Below are 19,235 nucleotides of genomic sequence, written 5' to 3'. Positions count from 1 at the left end.
TAATCACTGTCACACTGTTTACAATTGTATAAGACATAAAACCACCTAAGTGCTCATCAATAGGGGGCTGTTTCAATAAAGTTTAGCATGACCATAGACTAGAACAGCATGAGGTCCTTACAAAGAATGAAGCAGCTGTATACAAGTTGACTTTAAAAGATATAGAATATATTATGTAGGGGGGAAAAAGGCAAAGTGTATATATTACTATTTGTGAGGAAAGGAAAAAAATTAGAAATTCCGTTTCTAGGACTTTATCTTACCACATACATTAGCATCATGTAGACTGTGTGTATGTGTGTATTTTTTAAGACCAGAGTGTTAGTACACAGGCTTCAAAACAAAGAAATTGAAGTATATTACTTTGGTTTTATTTCTATACCAAATAGATAGTTTATATATCAAACTATTAATATTACAACACTAGCTTTATAATCACCCCACTCCAGTACTCTTGCCTGGAAAATCCCATGGATGGAGGAGCCTGGTGGGCTGCAGTTCATGGGGTCGCAAAGAGTCGGACACGACTGAGTGACTTCACTTTCACTTTTCACTTTCATGCATTGGAGAAGAAAATGGCAACCCACTCCAGTGTTCTTGCTTGGAGAATCCCAGGGACAGCGGAGCCTGGTGGGCTGCCGTCTATGGGGTCGCACAGAGTCGGACACGACTGATGTGACTTAGCAGCAGCAACAGCTTTATAATTCTAAGCAAGTGCCTATCAGTGTTTCAGAAATGGAATCTTTTCCTATAGGTATGCCAAGGGTCTTTACCAGTGGTCCTACATAATTCTCAAGTCTTTGAAAGTCTATCCCTATAGCCAAATTTAGTAGCTATAATGGTATCACTGTTTCCCCTCTTCTTTGCCTTCACAGATCAAACCTTTCCTTCCCAGTTCCTTTAGAAATTTCCTTTTTTTTTTAAGAGTGAAAAATTGTTTTAAAACAGGATGTTAAGAAAAAGCAAACATTCTTAGGAATGGATTATAGACCTACTATGCTAATAACCGGGCTTCCCTTGTGGTTCAGCTGGTAAAGGATCCACCTGCAATGCGGGAGACCTCGGTTTGATCCCTGGGTGGGGAAGATCCCCTGGAGAAGGGAAAGGCTACTCACTCTAGTATTCTGGCCTGGAGAATTCCATGGACAACAGTCCACAGAGTCACAAAGAGTCAGACATGACTGAGCTGGACTTGACTGAGCGACTTTCACTTTCTATGCTAACAACCTCTCAGTGTTAAGATCACATTCATTCCTTGATGAGGTACCAGTCTAACAGTAAAGCAGGAGACAGAAAAGAAAAACTGAAGGAAAGGAATGGAAAGGAGTCTCTGATACTCAATACTCTAATTTCATTATTTTACTTAAGGCTGCTGCTGCAGCTGCTGCTAAGTTGCTTCAGTCGTGTCCGACTCTGTGCGGCCCCATAGACGGCAGCCCACCAGGCTCCGCTGTCCCTGGGATTCTCCAGGCAAGAACACTGGAGCGGGTTGCCATTTAAGGCTAGTTCTAGGTAAAACAGAATTTTATGAGCTTTGAGCTGTATCTCAATTTATCCTAATTCAGATTCTATCAGAAAGCAGATAATTGATTCCATCTAGCTTCCTGTTGCACACAAACTGTTCTCTAACTTCTGGAAAAAGTAAACAGGTGACAGTTAGGTTGAAAACATCCATGAAGTCTGTTTCTAGAGTTGGTGTCTTTAATTACTCTCGAGTTTCTTTAAGAATTTTTGATACTTAAAGGTCCTTTTAGATACCACTGTTGTTATACAATAGTATTCTCAACTTCTAAAGGGTTAAAAGTTTCTATTTACTGGAAAACTCACTTTTGAAACACTTCTTTTCCTAGTCACATGACAAAATAGTTGCTACCCTGTTTTCTAACAGCTGTTGATTTTTTTTTTTTTTTTAAGGCACTATGGTCTTCAATAGTTGGCTTATGGAAAGCCAAACTAAGTGCCTTTCGTAACTTCCTAAAGGTTACTTCAAGTGTGCCTTCATATGTATCTAAGAAACTGAATTACAGATTTAGAACAAATTTTGGCCAATTTAGATTCAAGGAGGCAGAAGTTGCCAACAACTAATGACCTTGTTGTGAAGCAGATAAAACAAAACCTCATTGGTTCTTGGTGAAGGTGTGGCTGGGAAATCTAACATAGGAACTAACAGTCCTCTCCTCTCAACAGTCCTCCTAATCAGCATCTTTGAAAGAGATAGCAACAGCTTCCGCCATCACAACATTTCTGCAAATCTCTGACTTGGTATCTGTTTCCTCTCCAGTGTATGATACTAACATACTAATTTTCACAACATGAAAATTCTCAGCAAATGTTGACAATACCACAGAATGACTGATGAATGTAATATATTCACTGTGTAAATCTGTTTATGTACTGAATGTATTGTTCTAATCAGATTTTTCAAATTTGTCAGAGATACATTTATGAATCTATATAAATATCTTTAAGCAAAGGAATGGACAATTTGCCACAAACGCAAAATGAGAGCATTTACTGGCTTACACATCTATCCATTTGAAAAGTAAAAACAGTCAGATCTCTCGAATCATTTTATTTTTTCTCACTCCACTTGATGCATTTTAAAACTATCTAGATGTCTTAATACTGATAATAGCAACAATGATGCTAACTTTGATTTGTAAAACATTACAAAAGCAGTTCTTTTTGAAACACATTTCAACAAGGCAAAAATATATTGTGTAAAAAAATAAGAGTTCCCATCCCACTCTCCCTTGTTTATGAGAATCACTGCCTATAGCTGGGTGCTAGCCTTTTAACATTTGAAATTTTTAAATAGAAATGAAGAAATCCAAAAGCCTTATAAAGAAATCTTCCTATATACCAAAACAAAATGTACTAGTGCTTCTTCTAAATTTGTCACTAACTCTTATAGGGAATTTAGAAATATTTAAAGTTCAGGTATCTCTTTTTCCAGTGTCTGGTATTCTATGAACTACATCCTAGAAAAACTCAACTGACTTCGAAGTACTGGATTTATAAGGCTGACTTAGGCTCTTATGTGTGCCCTACGCTTTAGTCAGGAGTTCCTTTTCTGGAAGGTGTTTAACTTAAAGGCACTGTGGAAGTTTGCTATTTGAAAGAGTTCTGTTATTAATTCTTTTGTAAAGTGAATAGTTTTCTTGTAAAGCACTACCTCCTAATTTATCTTCCCATATGTGGGATGTTTTAAAAATGAAATACAACTACACAAAGCTGTCTGGTCTCCTGGACACAATCCCATAGGCTCTGTAATCAATGTGTAAGATAAAATGTATCTCTCTATCTTTTAGTTTACATGGCTATATTTAGAGATTCTAGATCTGGGCAAGAACCAAGATTCTACACACAAATACCACTAGAAAGAACAGATTCAAGCACAATCATGAGGCTCACTTCTCAAAATGACAAAAGATCCGTTATGGCCTGCAAACAGAAATTGTAAATGCTATTTCAACACTTTTGAACAGTTTTCCCTCTATAGTAAAGTTTCAAAGCAACAGTCATGAGACTCTTTTTAGGTTGCTGTATTATCTGGAAACAAGAAGCATGCTATGTAAACATGAATGTTAAAATACAGAAGTGTTTGGTGTTCTACAACCTTCAGGAGAAAGTGTCATTTAAGTTTATATGAATATATGTGGTATACTCACAGTGTTGACTCCATTTACAAAAAACATAAAACTAACAGTCATCTTAGTGGGCAATAGTGCAGAGAAATTACCTCGTATTTACATTTCTTGAACCAAGTCAATACTTAAAACAATCTGATTTCAATTCAATTTTAATTACTATTTCTCTTCCCTCCTTGCTACCACTTGAATTAAAGGCTAAAATTTGAGTTAACGTTGTACTAGTAACTTTCAATTGGGGCCCTATGGGACTTCCCTGGTGGTTCAGTGGCTAAGGCTCCGGTCTCTCAATGCAGGGACCCTGGGTTCAATCCCTGGTCAGGGAACTAGATCCTGCATGCCACAGGATATTCGATTGGTGCCCTCTTTGTAACCACTTAGGAAAAATACAAAATGTCACAATTAAATAGCTCTTTCTGAAGGCCAATTCAGACACAAAAGAAATGCTAATAAACAAGAGTAAACGCTGTGCATAACGTCATAGAGCTGGCAGAACATAGTTATTCTAGGCAAAACTGACTGAGATGCATTTTTTTTTTAAGTAAAAGGCAGAGAGTGAGGGTCACCAAATAAGCTGTTTTCACAAGACGTTGAGGGGGGAAAAATCCACAGGCTGTTCTACCTCGGGGCTAGAGTTTGTTCGGTTTCTGACTTGTGGAGACTTGTACAGAAGACAACGTTATTTACGTTTTGGAGACTTCCATTTAAATGATCCAGACAGCTTTTTCTTCCAGCCGTGGCACTTTCTGCCTGGGGACGACTCGCAGTGGCAAACGTCCCCCCAGCCCACCACTGGCCGCCGCCCCTTCACCTGAGGGGCGCGGGCCAGCCTGCCACGCCCCGCCGGGGAGGGCGCCGGCCGGGCGGTTGCTCCAGAGGCGCCCTCCCTGGGGAGCGTTCTCCGAAGCTGTTAGGGTGCGAGGGCAGAGAAGCGATGCGACTCTGTAAAGCCCAGACAGTCGGCTGGGTACCCGCCCTCTCGCCCGGTCCCTCGCCCGGGTACCTCGTCCTGGCCACGGCTCCCACCACACTGCTTGCAGCCCAGCAGCTCCGAGACGGCCAGAGACGCCGTATACGCCTCGTTCGCGGCTGTAGCCAGGCGCATGTCGGCGCAGGGACAGTGGCGGACGCGCAGAGGAACCGCAACAGCGTGGAGGAGAGCGCTGGGCTGGCGGCCAGCCTAGATCTGAGCCGCAGCCTCAGTCAGCGCTGACGGCCGAGGCGGCGTGGGGCGGGACGGGGCGGCGCAAACAAACAAGCCACGCGGCCCCGCCCTTGCCGTCACTCAGCTGAGTCGGCGGCCGCGATAGCCAATGGGGGCCCTCAGCGCCGCGGCGCCCCGCCTTCTCGGCGCGGAGGAGCGGGCGCTGGCGGGGGCAGTCAATGCCGCCTGGCGAAAAACAACCTCTAGGGACTGACCGTCCTTCCCCCAAGGAGCTCAATCCTCTGGTCCCTAGTGGGTTTGGTCTGCCGGGATGTGAGCCTACAGTGTGGCTGGAAGGTGCAGCCTGAACCGTCGGGCTTCAGTGAAAGGCAAATGTGTACCCCTGTCCCAGCATCAGCAGCCGAGAGCCTGCTCTCCATCCACCCGCTCAGGTCCAATTACCTGCCAAAGGGCAACCAACTTGTAGGCTGACTCCGACACCACTAGGAGGAAATCAAATTTGCTTCACATTTTATGAAGTCTTGAAATTTCCCTTCTTTCTTTCCAAAAATGCCCAAACAAAGCTGATTGGGCCATAAAATGCAGAAGCAAGCAGGAGACCATGACCTACATTCAGGTAAAACTTATTTTTGGTAAACTATGTAGAAACAGTAAGTGTCAACTCTCCTACACAGATAATAAGCCTTGGCAGCAGATCTCTAAATTTTCTTCTTCCCAAGTATATTCGAAAGCATTTAAATTTCTAATGTTTCCTCATAAGTAACCTAGGTCTAAAGAAAGAATCTCTCTCTGAAACCTGATGAGGAACTTGAAAAAACAGATCATAAAGGAACACAACTGACATTGCTGGACCTGGAACACAGATCTCTCAAGTCTTCTGTCAAAACTGTTGGCTTACAGGGCTCTATTAACTTTTTAAAAAAATAAATAAATTAACTCCTAAATTAGATCTCTTTTTGCATGGTTGCCCTGTATTTTCAACCTTACATGCTCAGGTTTAAAAAAAAAAAAGAAGTTGAAACATTCTATCAGAAACAAGTAGAGTTTAAGTCAATGAACACTAACAGACACAGAACCAGGGCTCATAGATGAATATTAAGTTTCAGTCTTAGAAGAGAGGTTACAATGTCTCACAGAAAACTGAGTTACTTTTTTAGCTCTTAAACTGTCACATTTTAAAAGTAGAAGGTTAAAATGGTTACTTTTTATTTATCTTCTCCGGATAAATAAGATTATATGTTCTCATATACTTTTTATAAATTGCTGAAGCACCCAAATATCTGGTCAAGAAAAGCAACTGGAGGTTAACAATAACACAGAATAAAAGGGTACAGAGACTTCCAAGTGCTCTTTCTCTGAGCTGAGCCACAAAACAATAACAACAACAAAAGAGAATAATGCCCACTCAGCCCCAAACAAACAGGCAAAAATAAACACAGAAAATCATCCAATTTGCAGCAATATGACATACTCTCTAAGATAAACTGATTGTACATGAGTAACTTGGAAACATAAATGACTTGATGTAGGGGTTGTGAGCGATAAAGCTACTTAATGAGGGAAGTATGTGAAAAATGGTGACTCTGGTTCTAGAAGAGTTGAGCTGTGATTTTATTTTCTGGAAAGAAAACAGCAGTGAGGGTTCGTTGTCTAGTAGGGCATGACCTTGTCTGATATTAAAATTATATTATTTACAAAATGGAGAATGTTTGCCTTACTTTTTTTTTAAATGAGAGCCAAGGGAAAAGCATGTATCTAGCTAATGCAAAAATGGTTTAAAACATTTAAATGCAAATTAGAACTGCAAACTGTGTGTGTACATGTGTATATATTCATATGTATATATGTATACATATATGTTCATATCTGATACTTCATGCTTCATAAATTTTGAAGATACGTGTGTTGAAATTTAATAGGAAGCTCCCATTAGGATTTTTTTTTAAAGAAAATTTCAATTTATTTTGATGTTGCCTTACATAAAAAGAAAAATAATTTTAGTATATTCTAATTCAGTCCTATTGAGGCCCTTCAAGTCACTAGATAGTACTAATTTTTGCTTTTTGATAGAGCAGTAACTGAATTAGTCACCCTCTTCAATAACATAAGAAGGTTGCCTCCAAATAAATCTATTAACCAAGAGTTCCAACAACTGTATTGACTTGCAAATATTATGCAGATCTCATTTCTGAGATTTTTTACAAATCATTTAATAAAAAGTTTGTATTTTTCAAAGATTTCACTACTTGAGTTGGCCAGATATCCTGAAGGTACTTCTCTTAATGAATTTCCAGTGCTAAGCATGTAATAAACCTCCTGAACACCAATTAGTAATTGGAAAGGACTATGCTTTTGATATTTACCACAGGCTATCATTATAGGTTAGCAGCTATTTACAAAGTCTGCTATTTAAACATTTCATTTCAACATTTTATTTCTTCAATGAAGAATCCTGACATCTAATCCAAGAAGTATAGTAATTCTGAATTTCTCCTTCTAAAAATGTTCTGGGCACTCCCTGGTAGTTACATGGTTAGGACTACATGCTTTCACTGCTGAGAATGTGTGTTCAATCTCTGGTTGGGGAACTAAGCTCCTACAAGCTATGAAACACACATATATACATACATGCATAAATGGGCTTCCCTTGTGGCTCAGTGGTAAAGAATCCACCTGGCAATGCAGGAGACCAGGAGAAGCGGGTTTGATCCCTGGATCTGGAAGAGGGTATGGCAACCCACTCCAGTATTCTTGCCAGGAAAATGCTATGGACAGAGGAGCCTGGCAGGCTATGGTCCACGGGGTCACAAAGAGTTGGACACGACTGGAGGGACTGAGCACACACATACATAAATTTGGGGGGTTAACCTACCCAACTCAACTGTATCAAAGTGAGGTTTTTGCACTTGACATTAGCAGTAATGATCTCAATGCTAACTGCCCCAGAACAAGATGGTGAAAGTGAAAGTGAAGTCGCTCAGTCGTGCCAGACTCTTTGCGACCTCATGGACCGTAGCCTACCAGGCTCCGAGATCCATGGGATTTTCCAGGCAAGAATACTGGAGTGGGCTGCCATTTTCTTCTCCAGGGGATCTTCCCAACCCAGGGATTGAACGGGGGTCTCCTGCATTGCAGACAGACGCCTTACCATCTGAGCCACTACGGAAACCCATGGTACATCCATGTAAAAAACAAGAGTGGTGTCAAATGACTTGATCTGAGCAGAGAACCATGAAGCATTAGAGTCCAGACTTGGAGTGGTGGTTCAAGATTGGCTTCTTGAAGTAAGTGATATCTGAGCTAGGGCTTAGAGGATTAATAGAGAAGCCTTGGAAAGAAAATTGGTGGAGTGTTTGGGAGAGTAAAGACAGAGTTCTAAGCAAAGAAACTAGCACTGTGCAAAGGCCCACAGGCAGGGGAGAGGGAAGCTGACTAAAGGAAGTTCACTGGTGTCTGGTGGAGAAGGGAATGGCAACCCACTCTAGTATTCTTGCCTGGAGAATCCCATGAACAGAGGAGCCTGGTGGGCTACAATCCATGGGGTCGCAAAGAATCAGACACGACTGAGCGACTAACACAACAACAACAACTGGTGTCTGGAGGGCTTCCCTGATGGCTCTGCTAGTAAAGACTCCACTTGCAATGCGGGAGACCTGGGTTCAATCCCTGGGTTGGGAAGATCCCCTGGAGAAGGGAATAGCTACCCACTCCAGTATTCTGGCCTGGAGAATTCCATGGACTGTATAGTCCATGGGGGTCGCAAAAACTGGACATAACTGAGCGACTTTCACTCACTCACTCACTCACTCACTCACTCACTGGTGTCTGGAGCAGAGAGTTTGGAGAGTAATGGATGGAGTTTAGGTCAAACAGTAAGGAGGGACCTTGTTTAAGATTCATTAAGGACAATAAATTTCATTCTTAAGAGTACTGTGAAGTTACTAAAAGTTTTAAAGAGTGTAATGACATCAAATTTGCATTTCAGCTAAGGTTCAGGCAAAACTAGAGGTAGAAAGATGTGTTACGAAGATTGTTGAGACAACTGTGGCAAAGGCAAGCTGGTGTTCTGAAGAACAATGGAAATGAAGCAAAGTGCAGGGATGAAGGTGGATTTCTCTCTCTTGGGGCTATGCAGGTGATACAGTGGTAAAGAATCCACTTGCCAATCCAAGAGACACAGAAGTTATGGGTTCAATCCCTGGGTCGAGAAGATCCCCTGGAGTAGGAAATAGCAACCCGCTCAAGTATTCTTGCCTGGGAAATCCCAAGGATAGAGGAATCTGGCAGGCTATAGTCCACGGGGTCACAAAGAGTCGGACACAACTAAGCATGCAACCACCACGCACTTGAGAAAGGAAATGATGCCTTATACTCTTGTTTTTGAAATTCAGGAGATAAATCTCAAATTGTATGCTCTCTTGACCAAGTGGCTTCCCTAAACCCATTAAACTTTGAAAAACATAGTCAATTCATGAAAAAGAATAGATATATTTTAATAGAACACTAGTTAGGCAAAAGGTGTAATTACACTTTCATTGGCCATATATTAAACCTTGGATTTTTTTTATTAACTGAAGAAATTGAAAGCAAATTAAAGTACTGTAGATATATAGATCTATTCTTCAGAATAGAAATATTTAAAAATTGATTAGACACACATAACAATGATTTCAGCCATTAAACCAAACAACTCTTTTAAGAATGGGAGTGGGATTTGTTAGATTTATGTAGTTTAAGCTTCTTGAAAAAATGCCCTATTGTCATTTAAAACATTTTTTATTTGGAATGAATTCTGGTTTATAATATTACTTCTGCTTACTAATTTTGTCTAGATTTTCCTCCTCTAGTTGATATCTTCCTGTTTCTTATATAGCTTGCCTGCTAAGCACTTTTTTCCTTTCAACATCATGTTTTGGGTACACTGAGATCCTTTCTCTTATTTGTCCTCTACTTTTTTCACTTCTTCAATTTAATTTTTAGAATTATGTTACTTATAAAGAAGCAAGAATGTTGACAAATTTTTGCTCTCTTTTCTCCTTCAGGGTTTCTTCTTTTAGAAATGAACAGTTTTAAATTTTTATATAGGGTTTTAGAAACAGACCAGCACTCATATTTGTAAACAAGATATTCCAAATAGTGTCAGTAGTTTTAAATTAGAAAATCCCTTTCCTAAAAGAATAAGCATGCTAAGTCATGGTCAGGCTTTCCAGACTAACGATAATAAGACCAAAATATCAGACACTAAGGATTTTACACATATAGTTCAGTTCAGTCGCTCAGTCGTGTCCGACTCTTTGCAACCCCGTGAATCGCAGCACGCCAGGCCTCCCTGTCCATCACCAACTCCCGGAGTTCACTCAGACTCACATTCATCGAGTCAGTGATGCCATCCAGCCATCTCATCCTCTGTCATCCCCTTCTCCTCCTGCCCCCAATCTCCTCCTGCCTTACACATGTAAGGCAGATACAATTATTTCTATTTTAAAAATCTGTAAAACAGAAACATAAAATATTGGTAATTCATCAAAAGTTGTAAAAGTAGACTGAGTTTAGAACCTAGGTCTGTCTGAATCCAAAGCAGCAGAAGCTAGGCTGCTGCTTGTAATGAATATTTTAAAAATTAGAATAACTGTGTGTTAGCCTAAGTTCTTGATTCTGATAGCAAGAGAAGAAGGTAGGAAGAAAGAAAAATGTATCCCTTTTGTGAGATCTAGTTATCTCAGGGTGAGATCTGGTTCAAAAAAAAAGAAAGAAAAGTAAAAAAGCAATCATGGAATCAGTGGTCTTGGTCTTTGAGAGCTGCTTTCTTCTAATTTCTCTATCCCTATCATTTCTCAGTGTCTTCCCAGACCTTTGCTGACTTCATGCTACCCCAAACTCTCCTACTACATAACTCACCTGAATCTACCCAACTTCCTACCTGCTCCTCACATTACCACTGTTTTTCTTAGAATAACTGGTAGGTATTAGAAAGAGAATAGGTTTCTTAAACTAACTCATACATATTGTATGAGGGACTGACATTTCATGCTAATTTATTTAGTTTGTCTCAATAGAATGTAAAATCAATATTTGTCTTGTTCATTGCTGTATTTCCAATGTCTTAGTGCCCAGCACATGGTAGACCTTCAATAAGAATGTAATGAATGAACTCCACAGAGATGATTCCATTAAAAAAGAAGTTTAACTCAACTGAAAGCTTAATAATGAATTTCAACATTCGTATTATAAAAGATTTGGGCCATCCAGACCAACACTCTTGGAGGCTTTGGGGTCACTATTTAGGCAGGCAGGCAGGCTCTGCTTGGGAATCACTCCTCCTTTCCAGCTCTAACATGCAAATTCTAGTTTTCATTGTCTTTTCTCATCAGGAACCCCAGATATTCCCAAGCTCCTTTGATTTTTCTGTTCCTGTTCTCCTTTACTGCCAAGATAGAGGCTATAAAGGTTTGGGCAATGGTAAGTCAGGCAGGTACTTACAAGTCAGACAGGTACTTACAAGTCAGACACCGCCTGTATTCATACCATTGTTTGACAAATTTATGAACATTTTAAAGCCCAAGTCTGGCTTTAAACATCCACAGGCTTATCTAAAGTGAAATATCGGAAAGAAAGTGCCAGTTGAGATACCAAGGTTAGATGGAAGAATTCATTCATTACAACTTTTAGAGGCTAATTACTTTTCAGCATTGTTTTGAGGTAAATAAGAAGGAATAGGTTTAACTTGGAATAGGACAAGGTTCAGGAAAAAGGTGAGTGTAGTGGGAAATTGAGAGTTAGGACTTTTCCCCATATGTTCTTAGGAGTTCAACTTATGAACTTAAGATACCAACTTAAAAAAAAAAGTAATGGAAGATACTTAATGTATGACATGTTCAAGTAGAAATATTTCTAAGACTATGCATATATGTTATATTTAAAGTAGTTTTTGAGGGGCCAGATTTAATCTCTACCTAAAAACATATGTGAAAATATTTTTTAAATTCTCAAAATGCTTCTCTTTGTGGGCACTAGGCAATAACTGGTTTAAATATGTAACCTATAATTTTAAGGAATATATTGGTCTGGCATAGTATTAAAAAATTATCTTTCCAAAACAGAAGAAAATCAAATGTAGTGTCTTCAACTTATCCTGAGCCCACAGACTTTATAGAACTGAATTTACCCATAGTTAAAGAGTTTAGGCTAAATGCATATTAGTAAGTCATCAGCTTAATCATGTCTGAATTTTGAATGTTTTATTCATACTAGAGATAATTTTCATTCAAAGAAACAAAATCCTAATGACAATGTTCTAAATCTTTCAATCAAGTTATTTTTTGTTTATAACAGCTATCCTGACTTCTCTATCCATGCCCCTTCACCATGATTAGTACTACCAAGCAGTGAATAAAGTTCAATAATATATGTTTTTCTAACACAGCTCAAAGAACCCTCTAATCCAGTTCCTTTGTGACAATCTTTAGTTGAAGGTCCTTTAATCCTTTAAATCACCTTCTTTCTTTGCCTCCTTCTGAGATATCCTGTTTTTCAAGAGGGTATTAAGTTGTAGATCTTTAACTTGGTCACAAAGTACAAGGCCACATCTACAAACTACCTGCATGCTATTAAGTGTTTCAGAAATAATGGCATTTCACTGTATTTTCTCATCTGTTCTTCTGCCCTCCAAAACCCTCACTGCACCTCTGTGGGCCACGTTTCCCTTTGTCCAAAGGATGTGAGTACATTCAGGACATCACAGTTCACACATAAATTTATTTTCACTTGTTATTACTATCTTTCTGTTTAGCTAAAAATACTCAAAAAAAAGAATAATGCAACTTTAAAAATTATTTTTTTTACATGAGTTTAAGTTTGAACAGAATTCAAGATTTCATTTGTAGTGACAGAAAAATCTGATTTTCCTAATTTTTGGCAAATAATTGAGAAATACAAAAACAGGATTTTATTCAGACATTACAAGTTGGAGAAGGTAGTATTCTTTTTAAACTCATTATATCTTTAATTAAAAAAATATATTTGGGCATAGATTTATGTATGGATGTCAGTGCTGTTATTTTACCAATTAACAGAAATCTTAAACACTGAGTATTCAGTCATTTATTATCTATATTTACTGAATGCCAACTATATGCATTTAGTTTCTTAAATCTATAGGCAAGCAGAAATATCTTAATTTGAGATTGGACATCTATTTTATTTAGACTTAAACCTCTTGTATAAGTCACACAGATTGGCAGATAGCTTGGGATTCTGTCAGGGAGCTTTAAATAGGGAATCATATACTTTATAGTCCAACTCTGGGGGGGTGGGGTACCAAACAAATAAGAAAAACAAAAACCCAGAAGGTATGGCAATTTCTTAACAACCCTTCTAGTTTTAGTCTCCTCAAATTTAAAATGAAGGGCTCCTGAACTTCATGAGCTCTCAAACTTTACTTCAGCTTTAAAGTTCTACTCTGTGAATATAATTCCTGATTTTATCAAGAATTATATGCTTTAAGCTAACCAGATCCTGGCCTCCTTCTATACCAGGCTTCTTTGTACATTACTAGTGATTTCAGAATTGTATTTCTTGCAAGTACTTTAAAGATATTATAAAACATTAGATTTGAGCTTTTTTTTTTTTCAAGGTAACCTACAAACATATGTAAACATTAAATGCACTGGAAACCATCAAAATAATAATTTAGATACTGGAGTAAATAAAACTTTTTCCATCTTCTCTGTGAGTATACATTTGAACATTCTCATAAATTTGTCAGTGACAAGGAAGGGTATAGTTTGTGTGTTCTTGCCTTTAAAAAAAATTCATGCCTGTCTGCCTCTGCTCAGTGAGTAAAATTATAGTAGTGAGTGGGCTGCCACAGCATGTAGGTACTTTGCTGTGTGAATATAGATTTCTCTGATATTATGAATATAAGAAAATATAGAAATCCTGTAACTATAATCCATAACCCCTTTATTTCAAATTTGCTTAAAACATAAAGATAGCCTCATTGTTCTAATTGGCTTAATAATGTAACTTAGATGAACTTTAAAGAGACCATTTATTAGTAAAATACCAGTTTTAGATATTGTATACAAATCAGAATCCTGATAATATTGTTTCACTAAAGACTATGCTGACAAAAAAACAATCAGACGTGAATATTACTTTTATATACATGCCATATCTCCTGTTCTGTTTACTAGAACTCTCAGTAGGTTTAGAAAATCCATCTAGTCTGTAGCTCCCAATGTTGTTCATCCAAGGCTTGGGTCAGGCTTTAAGGTTCAGAGAATGTTCCCAGGAATTATGCTGGTTCTAAAGGAGTGCTAGGGGAAATCTAGTTCAAAGTCTCATTCCCATCAATGCCAAATAGAGCCTTAGAGGAAAGGCTCTTATAACCACAATGATTTGATTATGGTTTACTGAATGAAAAACCAAACTTGTCTTCCAGTACAACTTTTATTTAAGCTGTCCTGGATTTGGTCTATAACTGAAAGGACTATCAATCCTTCTAGCCCTTCTCCAGAAACATGAATAAAGTCAGTCTTATCCTTCAGTAACATTCATGCCAATATGACTAATAGTAGCTTTTAAACTAAAACACAAAAAGTTGACCTACTAAATTTTTCAATGATGAACTTTGGAATTGTTTTTATTAACAATAAGGATATTATTATCTCCAAGCTAATCTTCTGTGTTTGTGACAGGCAGGTCTTTAAATAGTGTATTTACTCTTTACAATGAGAACATGCTTTCTGACATAAAATTCAACTTTCAACTATTCAATCAGATTAAAAAAAATTAAACCATAGTAATTTGTGCATTATAAAGGTACAACTAAAATCTTAAAACCTTAAAATATAGAACACTAAATTTACAAATTGACGGGTTAAAAAAATCTAAACTCCAAAAAATATCAGAAAAAAGCATATGGATCAGGAGGAAGGCAAAAGCAGAGTCAAAAGCAGCAGGATACAGTTCAAATAGGTCACACTCAACTTTTGACTTTCCCAAAGAACAAAGAAACAAGCTTAGCAACAGTTTCCAGCCAATCAGAAAGCAGACAAAGAGGTAAGGCCTCAACCACTCCAGATACCAAGGAAGTCCAACCTTCAATGTATGTTTTTTTGTTTTTAAATTATACAGTGTCAGAGCAGAGACAAGTTATATAACAGATTAGACTGTCCTGGGTTAAAAGTAACATACAGAAAGATAAAATCCTTTCATCAACCTTTAACAAAATATATCCAATTTTAATAATGTCATGATAATTTTGTTTTCATTTTTATTGTGCCAGACACTGTATACATTAAAGTTATCTTGAAAATATTTTTGTATTTGTAATAGTATATAGAATTTTGTGGGAAATTTTCTTTCTTATCTGTGGATAGAGGATAAGGGTAAGAGTATGTATAAGATTCTTCTCTTTTAAAATTCCCTAATACTGTTTCTAAAATTCATGAGGGGATTTGAGAGGGAGTACCTACCAAACAAGAAAATGCTGCAATCCAGATCCAAAAATGTAAAATATGATTAAAAACAACCACATACAAATATACTTTTTGAAACAAGCAAGCAAACAACAAATTGTACAGTGTCATTCTATGTAAAATTTTTTCATTTCTATTACTCAATACATATCCTTGAGAGAAGAAAGTTTGAGGATTTAGAAGAAATTTTTCCCAGTTACAGATTTCACCATTGTAATGTTTAACTCAAACCTAAATATTTGCTTAAATTGACAGAGTTACTTGAAGTAGAAACATAAAAATACAATGAAACAATAGTGAAGAATTTCTTCATTCTGTTTTTGGCTTGCCAAATTTATAAGCAGTTTCTAATATTTTCCCTAAAAATCTTCAAGAATGGCTTTGTTCGTTTTTTTTTCCTTCAAGTACTGCTTAAATCATTTGCAAGTTTTAGCTCCCTAAAAAGATAATTACTTTAAATACATCAGCTTGACTTGCCATATCAGTTGTCTCTTGAACTTACCATGTACTAAACATAGGGAGATTTCCTACCAATAGTGTAGGGTGCTGTCAAAAATGTATATATGTATACTTCTCAATATTTCACTGTATTTTATACATCCCTAGGAAGTTAGAGGGAAATTAAAATATATTTGGAGACTAACTCTAGGTTTTGCTAAAGAATAGAGGAAAACAATAGAATGGGAAAGACTAGAGATCTCTTCAAGAAAATTAGATACCAAGGGAACATTTCATGCAAAGATGGGCTCAATAAAGGACAGAAATGGTATGGACCTAAAAGAAGCAGAAGACATTAAGAAGAGGTGGCAAGAATACACAGAAGAACTATACAGAAAATAACCCAGATAACCATGACGGTGTGACCACTCACCTAGAACCAGGCATCTCTGAGTGTGAAGTCAAGTGGGCCTTACAAAGTATCATTACAAACAAAGCTAGTGGAGGTGATGGAATTCCAGTTGAGCTATTTCAAATCCTGAAAGATGATGCTGTTGAAAGTGCTACACTCAATATGCCAGCAAATTTGGAAAACTCAGCAGTGGCTACAGGACTGGAAAAGGTCAGTTTTCATTCCAATCCCAAAGAAGGGCAATGCCAAAGAATGTTCAAACTACTGCACAATTGCACTCATCTCACATGCTAGCAAAGTAATGCTCAAAATTGTCTAAGCCAGGCTTAAACAGTATGTGGACCAAGAACTTGCAGATGTCCAAGCTGGATTTAGAAAGGGCAGAGGAACCAGAGATCAAATTGCCAACATCCGTTGATTCATCGAAAAAGCAAGAGAATTCCACAAAAACATCTACTTCTGCTGCATTGACTACACTAAAGCCTTTGACTGTGTGGATCACAACAAACTGTGGAAAATTCAAGAGACGGGAATACCAGGCCACCTGACCTGCCTCTTGAGAAACCTGTAGGCAGGTCAAGAAGCAACAGTTAGAACCAGATATAGAACAGTGGACTGGTTCAAAATTGGGAAAGGAGTACATCAAGGTTGTATATTGTCACCCTGCTTATTTAACTTATATGCAGAGTACATCGTGTGAAATGTCAGGCTGGATGAATCACAAGCTGGACTCAAGATTGCTGGGAGAAATATCAATAACCTCAGATATGCAGATAACACTACCATTATGGCAGAAAGTGAAGAAGAACTAAAGAGCCTCTTGATGAAACTGAAAGAGGAGAGTAAAAAAGTTGGCTTAAAGCTCAACATTCAGAAAACTAAATCATGGCATCCAGTCCCATCACTTCATGGGAGATAGATGGGGAAACAATGGAAACAGTGACAGACTTTTTTTTTTGGCTCCAAAATCACTGCAGATGGTGATTGCAGCCATGAAATTAAAAGACGCTTACTCCTTGGAAGGAAAGTTATGACCAACCTAGACAGCATATTAAAAAGCAGAGACATTACTTTGCCAACAAATGTCCGTCTAGTTGAGGCTATGGTTTTTTCCAGTAGTCATATATGGGTGTGAGAGTTGGACAGTAAAGAAAACTGAGCACCGAAGAATTGATCCTTTTGAACTGTGGTATTGGAGAAGACTCTTGAGAGTCCCTTGGACTGCAAGGAGAGCCAACCAGTCCATCCTAAAGGAAATCAGTCCTGGGTGTTCATTGGAAGGACTGATGTTGAAGCTGAAACTCTAGTACTTTGGCCACCTGATGTGAAGTGCTGACATTTGAAAAGACCCTGATGCTGGGAAAGATTGAAGGTGGGAGGAAAGGGGGATGACAGAGGATGAGATGGCTGGATGACATCATCGACTCAATGGACATGTGTTTGATTAAACTCTGGGAGTTGGTGATGGACAGGGAGGCCTTACATGCTGCAGTCCATGGGGTCACAAAGAGCTGGACATGACTGAGTGACTGAACTGAACTGAGCCACCAGGGATGCCCCTCAGAAATGAAAAACTGCGAGACAAAGAGGTTAAATACCTAAGTCTACAGAGCAAACAAGGGGCTTGAGTGAAGGTTAGAACTTAAGTCTGTCTGCCTCCAAGGGCATGTTCTTTCTACTATACCATGATGATGTCTCATAGATTTAGTATTCTTTTCACTGTTAATATTCCAGTGATTGCATGTCGCTGAGGAAAGAGGTCAATGGACCATGAACTTTCCTCTTCATCTCTTCCTATCTTCCCTGTTCTATTTTCTCTGCAATCTCTTTTGTATAACTGACTGTTCAGCCCACTCTCTGTGACCACCCAATTCATTAGAACATCAAACCTTTCCAGGAAATCTAGACTGACTCTCCACTGACGCTACTGCCAGAATAAAAATGCTCTATAACATCTAGAAAACATTATTGCATTTTATGTAAAAGGGAAAAACGAAAACATAAATGAAGACAAACTGGCACACAATCATTATCAGTCAGTATAAAAGACTTCAAACATAAGAAAATATGGTAACTTTTCTTAGTGGCTAAATATCATATTACCTACTGAAAAAAAATGAAATATAGAATTCAGAGTGATTTATTTAGTAGGATTATATCTAGTGATTATTTACACATACATATTTTATGTATGTATTTACACATACATATTTTAAGGGATTTTAATCCCTTAAAATATCTTCTTCTACATTTGAAAATCAGTAATTCTGGCCAAATAGGTGATTATTATAGACTATTAATATAGTAATATCTCTTTATACCTGAATTGACTTTTTGACAAGCTTGAGAATCTAGAATAAGCATGAAAAAAAAAGTTAAACAGATGCCACAGAATATATATATTAATACCAAAGAGTATGTACTGTACTCAGAGGAAAACCTTTGGTTTACCTTAGAGATAATTTACTTTTATTTTGTACAAAATTATAACTAGCTTATTTATTTAGTTTCTAAGTCCACAGTAATTTAGAAGGAAGTAGGAACTACTGTCTGAACTGACAAAGAAAGAATGATAGTCAATCATTTGATCACAAGGAAACAGTCAGAAAAATTCTAAAAAGCAGAAATAAGAATGTGGACAGCACAGTAGCAAGCCGTTTACTAAAAGTGTACTCTGACCTAAGCCTTAAAGAACTCTAATAGCACCACTCTCTGACAGATTAGGGTAATAACTAACCTCCAAAATAATGATTCTTTCTCATGGTGTACAAAACACCTAAAAATATTTCTGTAAGAAATATAATTTAAAAGGTATAGCTGAACTGGCAAAGTAACAGAAATCTTCAGAAGTAAAAAATGACCAATAGGAAGAATCCAAGGAGGTAGGGATCATTCATAGGCTTGGGGCTATAAATCCCCAGTAACCTAGAGCAGCAACACAGGGAACAGATGGTAAAGCCTAGGACTTGGGAAACTGGAGGGTGGGCAAGAGACCCCATCATAATGCCAACCTCAAAGGGCTAAACTATCATTGAAGGCATTAACCAGGAAAAGCACCTCATCTACAAAAGGAAATGCCAACCTCAAAG

The 19,235-nt window shown here is 37.9% G+C and overlaps 2 protein-coding genes across 5 annotated transcripts in view; one reads left to right on the top strand and one right to left on the bottom strand.

The window, feature by feature from the left end:
- The window catches only part of SESN1 (sestrin 1), a 113,374-nt gene that overhangs the window by 17,209 nt on the left and 76,930 nt on the right, over nucleotides 1-19,235 (bottom strand). The window contains exon 1 of one of the 4 annotated variants that reach the window (XM_040238548.1): nucleotides 4,654-4,911. The exons of 2 other annotated variants lie outside the window; for them this stretch is intronic. In XM_040238548.1, the coding sequence (XP_040094482.1) occupies nucleotides 4,654-4,755 (102 nt within the window). In that variant the 5' untranslated portion in view covers nucleotides 4,756-4,911. Of the gene's footprint in view, nucleotides 1-4,653; nucleotides 4,912-19,235 lie in introns of those variants that run through there. One more of the 4 variants, XM_040238551.1, reaches the window with a different exon arrangement.
- Nucleotides 1-19,235, top strand: part of ARMC2 (armadillo repeat containing 2) — a 209,483-nt gene that overhangs the window by 152,806 nt on the left and 37,442 nt on the right. The window lies entirely within an intron of this gene.

This window comes from Oryx dammah, unplaced genomic scaffold (assembly GCF_014754425.2).
Source record: "Oryx dammah isolate SB20612 unplaced genomic scaffold, SCBI_Odam_1.1 HiC_scaffold_4, whole genome shotgun sequence".
NCBI lineage: Eukaryota > Metazoa > Chordata > Mammalia > Artiodactyla > Bovidae > Oryx > Oryx dammah.
The sequence above is the reverse complement of the archived record's forward strand: the minus strand, read 5'-3'. Positions and strand labels throughout refer to the sequence as shown.